Here is a 7,621-nt window from a genome sequence, read left to right on the forward strand (position 1 = left end):
ACGGTGAACGAACCGGAAAAGCAGCTAATTACCGGTTTTAAGGTCAGACCGGGGTTCGACCGATGGTCGAACCGGTGACGTCATAAATAATTTAATTATTATTTATTTAAATTATATAAATAATTAATAAATTTTTTAAAGAAGTATATAACATTTTTTAAAGAATTTAACATAAAACATTACAAAAAAATCATGCTTAACATAATAAACTATCAACAAAACCAAATAAATAAGTTCCTTAGTCATTATATTTACATCCAAATAGCAAATAACAAATAAGTTCATTACATCCAAATAGCAAATAAGTTTTAAAGTTTCAAACAAATAACTAATAAGTTTGAAAAGTCAAGCATCATTTGTTATGAAGAAAATTGAAATCAATATCATCATGTAAACCAAATGCTCCACCACTAGCATCATTATCATCATCCTCATCCTCATTTTCTTCATCTTCAATAGGAATAGGATGATTTTTATCTCTAAATCCGGGAGGAGCATCATCTTCATCACCAAATGATTCCAAATTGATGTCATCATCATCCTCAATCACTTCATTATCCATATCTATACAAATTCCAAAACCAAAGAACAATAAATGAAATAACGATTCTAATAATCATTTATCATAAATCATAAATAGTCTAATTAAAATATGCAATTAGGCAAAGAATTGTTATAAGCTAACCTCTTTGTACATGACTAGAAGACCCTTCTTCGATTGGATGAGCTCCCTCTTCATATAATGCATTCTCTATCTCCTCATGATCCGGAAATGGAGGTTCCTCATCTTCCACTACCCAAAATTCAGTTTTATCGATACTTGCATAATCAATAGGATCAAAATTGAACTTCTTCCTTTTGACTCTATATCACAAAATGAACATAATGAATAATTGATAACCAAATCACTTATATTTCACAATCACAAAGAACCCACTCAACCAAATTAGTGAATCACTCATATTTTCCCATAACAACGTTAATTAAAAGAGATTATATAATATATACCTTTCTTTCAATCGGTAGTTATAATGAACATACACAAGATCATTAAGTCGTTGATGCTCCAATCTATTTCTTCTTTTGCTATGTATTTGTTCAAAAGCACTCCAATTCCGCTCACATCCCAGAAGAGGCACTTTGTTTGGCTAAGGATCCGAATTGCAAACTTTTGTAAGGTTGGAGCACAAGATCCAAACAACTTCCACCACTCATCTAAGTTCCATAGACAACACAAAACAAAGATACAATGAATCAATAAACATACTTATCCCAAAAATATAAAAAAGAGCTATAATCTTTAAAACATAATTAACTAAAGTAAATGATATCTTACCCGGCTGAGATGTCTTGGCTGATTCTTGAGCAAGTTGAGTTCCAAAAGTTTGTTCACGCTCTCGAAATAGCCTTAATTCCTCCACTAACTTCAATCGGCCAATTGAAACTTTTGATTCAATCACATCATCGTCAGCAGATTGTGTCTCTAGCCTCTTATTAAGAGTAGATGAGTCATATTGGAATGCGGGATTCAACCAATAAGCGGCGGCATGAATATCTCTATAGAATTGATTATCCCAACGATCCTTGATAATATTAACATAAGGCTCCCATAGTCTCTTCTTGTCCTTAAAATTTTTTTTGATTCCATCAATTACTCTATACATGCCATCATATACATAACCCATAGCTGGTTTTTCATCAGAATCAACAATGCGTAATAAACGAATCAATGGTGACATAATATGCACAATTACATGACAATCATTCCAAAATTGATTATCAAGAATGATTTTCTACCACGCCTTTGCTTTCTTATCTTTTGCATATCTTGATTCAACATAAAATTTGCTAGTCACCAATGCTTGTAAGTCATGCTTATGTTCCTTAAAACTCCCTAAGGCAATGAAAGTAGTAGCAAACCTAGTTGGCCACGGACGCACAATTTCCGTCCAATTTTTTCTAGTCCTCAACCAAGCTTGCAAAGCCACATGATTATAGATGAACACTGTGATCTTGGATGCACGCTTTGCAAGTTTAGCTACATGATCCATCTTCCCAATCTCCTTAAAAATTAAGTTTAGGCAATGTGCCTGCACAAGGTGACCAACTAATGTTCCTATATTTTCCACACAAAATTCTTTCCAGCCTACATAATTTGCGGCATTGTCGGTAACCAAATGTACTATATTTGCAGGACCAACCAAATTAACAATTTCATCAAACAAGTTACTCAAATTAATAGCATCCTTAACCAAGTCAGAAGCATCAACAGAACGTATAAAAACAATTCCTTTAGGACAATAAACAAGGAAATTAATCAATGTTCTATGCCTAGTATCAGTCCACCCATTAGCCATTATTGTACAACCAGTGTCAGCCCAATATGAACGATAAAAATCAACAATCAATTGGACTTCTTTTTTTGCTTCTCTCAACAAAGGCACTCGAAGGGCATGATAATTTGGGCCTCTATATCCAGGACCATAAGAAGCTACAGTATTGAGCATAGGTTGATAATAACTAGAATTCACAGCATTAATTGGAATGCAAGCATCATACATCCATCTTGCTACAGCCATATCAACCCTCAATTTCTTTTCTTTGCCAGCAAGAACACTTCTAATAGAAGGTTGAGCTCCCGGTGTTGTTCTAGGAGCGAAGTAATTACCAATATCACCAACCTTTCTCTTGCCAAGATTAGATCTTAATGGAAAATTACTAGGACCACCACTTCTATTTCCCCTACTTAACCCCCTACCTCTAGGAGTAATTTCTTGAACATCTTCAAATTCTGGTGAGTCCTCTAATGGCGAATAATTAGATGCTTCTTGATCTTTTTTTGTTTGTTCTTTAGATTTAGCAATTTCCTTCAAATTCTCAACCATTTTAAACCTAACATCATAAGGTACACCCATACATGCAGCCACATCACCTTTAATTCCAGCTAGATGTCTTTTCATCCTATTAATGCCTCCTCCTTTATAACTTTTCCCACAATGTATACATCTATAGCTACTTTTTCCGTCTTTCAACTCTTCAGTCACATGATCCCATGCAGGATCACATTTCGCTCTCACAGATGAAGAATTAGCATTAGACCCGGTTGTAGAAGCATGTTCATTAGATGGTACAGAGGCAGACTCCATTTCACTCAACAATTTCAGACTTGCAGCAACTATTTTACCAACAAATAAATTCATCAACACATCAATCAACATAGTGACATACATGTATAATTCTCTATAAAAAAATATTTCATAATCAATAATCACTGTAAATTAAATCCACAACAAATTCACACCATACAGAGAATCCACAACATGATCAAAAGCAAAATCAAAAGGAAAGAATGTTACCTGATGAATCAAGCAGAGAAACAGAGAGCAACACTTCAGAGGAAAAAAAAAAACCAGCAAACAAGAATTGAAAAAAAACACTTCAGAGTCCACGATCACAACCATAAATTTCTCCTGTAAACAAGAATTGAAGCATGGAAATGAGAAATTTAAGTGTAAAAAGAAAAGAAAAATGAAAAGAAAGAAAGGGAAATTGAAATGAAAATACAAAGGCAAAAAAGAAACCGAACCCATACCCATTTTTAACTATATGTGGAGGCAGAGAGTGTAGAGGCAGAGAGAGTGATCGTGGGTGTGGCGAGGGGCTGGGGCTTGCGCGCGAGGGGCGCGAGGGTCGCAAGGGACTGGGGCTGTGGCGCGCGCGAGAGGGCAAGGGGCTGGGGCGCGCGCGAGGGGGCGAGGGGCTGTGGCGCGCGGGCACGCGCGAGGAGCTTGGGTGTGCGCGAGGATCGCGAGAGGCTGGGGCTGAGAGGCTGGGGCTGTGGCGCACGCGAGGGGGCGAGGGGCTGAGAAAGGGCGAGCGCGAGGGGGCGAGGGGCTGGGGTGTGCGCGCGCGCGTGAGGGGCTGGGGCGCGCCGCGCGAAGGGCTGAGCGAGAGGCTGGTGGGGCGCGCGCGAAGGGCTGGGGCTGAGCGGTGAAGGCGTGAGAGCTTGAGGAATGAAGGCTGGAGGCGGCTGAAGAGAAGTGAGACTGTGAGAGAGGCAGAGAGCTGAATGAATCTGATAGGTTAGGATTTAGGAACTTAGGATTCGGTTTAATTTTTTAGGACAAAACAGCAGAGTTTTGCCAAATAACCGGTTTCCGGTTCGACCGGCCGGTTTTTCGGTTTTTAAGGTTGAACCGGCCGGTCATTACTATTTACAGTTTTTAATAATATTTCCGGTTTTACCTCATAACCGGACCGGATTTGAGGCCAGTTCCCGGTTGAACCGGTCGGATCGGCCGGTCCGGTCCGATCCGGTTTTTAAAACTATGGTATATAGTTACACTTTGAAGTAGTACTGAGCGCGTAAGCACATATGCGTACTAGTCTGGAGGAGACACCTACTAGTTTTGAATCTGGGCCAGGCACGTTTCCTTCAGATGCAACTTTTTTACTTAATTAAATAATCTTATTTGCTTACTCACTTATTGCTTGCTTTCATAATAAACATTCAATTAACTATCAAAAAACAAAACAATGACTTTTAGGGGTGTTTAGTTTGTGTTTTCAAACAATTTTCAGTTTTTAAATAATATTAAACGTATTTTTATACATTTTTTCACCCACACGTATTTTCACAAATATTTTCAAACAACAATTTCAATTTTTAAAAACATGTACCAAACGGGCCCTTAACCATCCACGCGCTTATCAGCAAAAAAATAGAACCCTCTCCAATCCCCAACGCTTTCAAATCGCAGCAATAGCCCCATCAACCTGAACAATATTAAGTCAATAATAAATAGACTAAAATGCAAAACTTACATGTTCATCAAAATTTATCTTAGTTTTTTAATTTTGTTTTTCTTCATTTCAATCTTCTAGTTTTTAAGTCTATTCAATTAAGACTTCTCTATTAACTTTATTTATATGTTGTGGTTAATTGTCTAAATTTTTTATTTTTTTTCTTCAAAAAATTTTAATTAAACAAAATCTAATTAATGAAAGAAAAAACAATTTCCAGAATTTAAAAAATAAATAAATTTAACGAAAGTTGACGAATGGACTTTAATTAAAGAGACTTAAAAGTTTAATAGACTGAAATGAACAAAAACAAAATTAAAGAACTAAAATGAATTCTGGCGAAACTTAGATAGTGAGTTTTTCATTTTAGTCTATGTACATTTTTAGACCCCTGTGTGGGCCTTCTCTGCAAGTGTTGGGATGGGCTGCCTGCTACTACACTAGACCCAAATTTTTCTGGATCGAGGAGTTGGGACCAGTTAAAGAGCAAACCTTCCTGGTCCGGCTTGTGCACAAATAATGCCCTTGTTGGTCAAGTCTTGATCGTACGCTTACGGCAGGCAGAACTATCACGTTAACTACAGCAGGCAAATATAATAAATATAATAATAAGAATTTAGGCAAAATAGTTAGTGGGCCTTAATGATGGGTGCCCGTCTTACACGATGTTAACAAAATAATGAGTATTAGATGGAGAATAAGGAGCATATTAAAGAAACAAATGTCAGTCTGCCGCGTTAAGCCGTTCCATGGAGTTTGTGTCAGGAAGGGAAACCACTCCTTCAACACGACTAATCTCTCTGAGGAGGAAATTAGCTGCTTTGAAGGAACAGGCCTAAGTGACTTTGGTTGAATGAAGTTTCTTCCTTTTGTTACCAAAAAGCATGGGTTGGAAGGGGAGAGGGAGATTAACCCATTCAGTGCATGCCAATCACTCTATTCCCTCTGCCTCTCTCTCACTTCTTTTCTTCTTCTTCTGTTTTCTTTCATTTTTTTTCTTGCTTGTTTTTACCCTCTTTTTATTCTTTCTCTCTTATTCTTCTTGTTTCTCTCGCTCCCCTGTTTTTGTGATTCTAGCGACTATCTTACAGAGGTTTTCCCCCCATCCTACCGTCAGACCATACCCCCTTTACCTCTGACCCGTGACCTCGTCATTTCCTGTATTAGTTGGGTACAAGCTGGTAGTGCCTGGGCCTTGCGCATGCCTTGCCTTCATGCTTGTTCAAAATTCTGTCTGCTGCTCATTTTGTCTGCCAGGGTCTGAACGTTAAACTGCCCAGTCTACTGCTTGTTTTTGGCTTCTTTCAACATGGGCTGTCTCGCCTGACTCCTCATTTATGGCCTGCATCTCCTAAGGGCTGGGTCTTGCCTAGTTATGGGCAGTTCCAAGCCTTTATTCCCACCTCATGTTACTTACTTCCTGCCACACAGTTTTGTTGTGCCTGCCGTGAGGTCTACCTGACCCAAGCCTGCTAGGCCATTTTAGACCTTTTCTGTTTATTCTTTCTCCGAAGGCCCAATGATCTCACTGGGCCCTTTGCTACTCGCGGGCTCCCGTTGTCCCGCCTACTTTCATTTGGGCATCCTTGGCCCACTTACTCTCTTGGGCATCCTTGACCATTTTTTCCACTTTAAATGTTTCCCATGGGCTTTTACTAACTTCTTGGATTTCCTCGGCCCAAGTATTTCTCACCTTTACCTCGGGGTTCATAGGTTTCCCATAGCCCCTTACTTTCTTTATTTGCACTACTTCGGGCCTGCTGTAGCAGCCGTGACCCATTCTCACTTTTCCACATCCCTATAGCCCACGTGTTTGTTGTTACTGTCTTTTTAGGCCCACTTACTTCTTCAGGATCTATTTATTTTCTTTTTTAGACCCACTATCCGTTATTCCTGCCACTTAGCTTAATAGCACTCCATACTACTTTCTTTTGCCCCTGACTTTGGGCCTGCTTCCCTGCTGGGCTCGTAAAAAAAAAATGAACATCTACAACCCCTTAAAACAACCAGATTAACCTAGTTATTTAGCCAAGTGATTAACTTAGGTAAATTAAGCAGATCTAAGTTAACACATATAAATCATATCATGCAAAGCAGCGGAAATATAAAAAACACAATGATATGATGACCTAGGAAAACCAAACCGTTAAAAAACCTGAGGAGGATTTAACCTAACTATCCTCAAGGTAAAACTGAATACACTATGAAAGAATTGAAATTTACACAATAGCAACTTAGACCACTAACATTCTATTGCTACCTCGAGTAGGAAACTTACTACCACGACCACGTGACAGCTCTGAATCCATAAACTACTTCCTTCTTGCACAAGCACTCCCGCTTGTATATCTTTAAGCTCTTAATGCAGCAACTGAATGATCATCAAGTTCTTGACTTAGTCTTGATCCTTGATAACCCTAAGTATGCGTGAAGGCAAAACACATCTAGATCTCACAGAAGATTCACACACACAGCATCAACCACTACTGAAAACATGGCTAGGGTTTTTCCTTTTATACCTAGGGCAAAACATAAAACCCTACACACAAAATCGGCTTGAGCTGAGTTGGAAAATTCTGCGGAAAAACAATCTACAGGACTTTCGATCAGTCAAGTCTAATTCTCGATCGATCAAGCCAGGCAAAATTGCACAGTAAATTCTACAGCAACTCAATTCCAACTTTACATAAAAGGCACATACTTTGAGCAGTCTAAACAAGACTAAAATGTTTTAATCATGGTTTGCCAACATTACAAATTAGTGTTCTAATACTTTTAAACCTAACGATCTTAGAACCTAACAGTCTGATAAATAAAT

The 7,621-nt window shown here is 38.4% G+C and overlaps 1 protein-coding gene across 1 annotated transcript; it reads right to left on the minus strand.

The window, feature by feature from the left end:
* Positions 1-1,793: 1,793 nt before the first annotated feature.
* On the minus strand, positions 1,794-3,230 carry LOC142606076 (uncharacterized). The gene has a single exon (XM_075777479.1). It carries the CDS (start codon positions 3,228-3,230, stop codon positions 1,794-1,796), a length of 1,437 nt encoding a protein of 478 aa, XP_075633594.1.
* Positions 3,231-7,621: the final 4,391 nt, after the last annotated feature.

The sequence above is a fragment of the Castanea sativa genome, chromosome 8 (assembly GCF_040712315.1).
Source record: "Castanea sativa cultivar Marrone di Chiusa Pesio chromosome 8, ASM4071231v1".
NCBI lineage: Eukaryota > Viridiplantae > Streptophyta > Magnoliopsida > Fagales > Fagaceae > Castanea > Castanea sativa.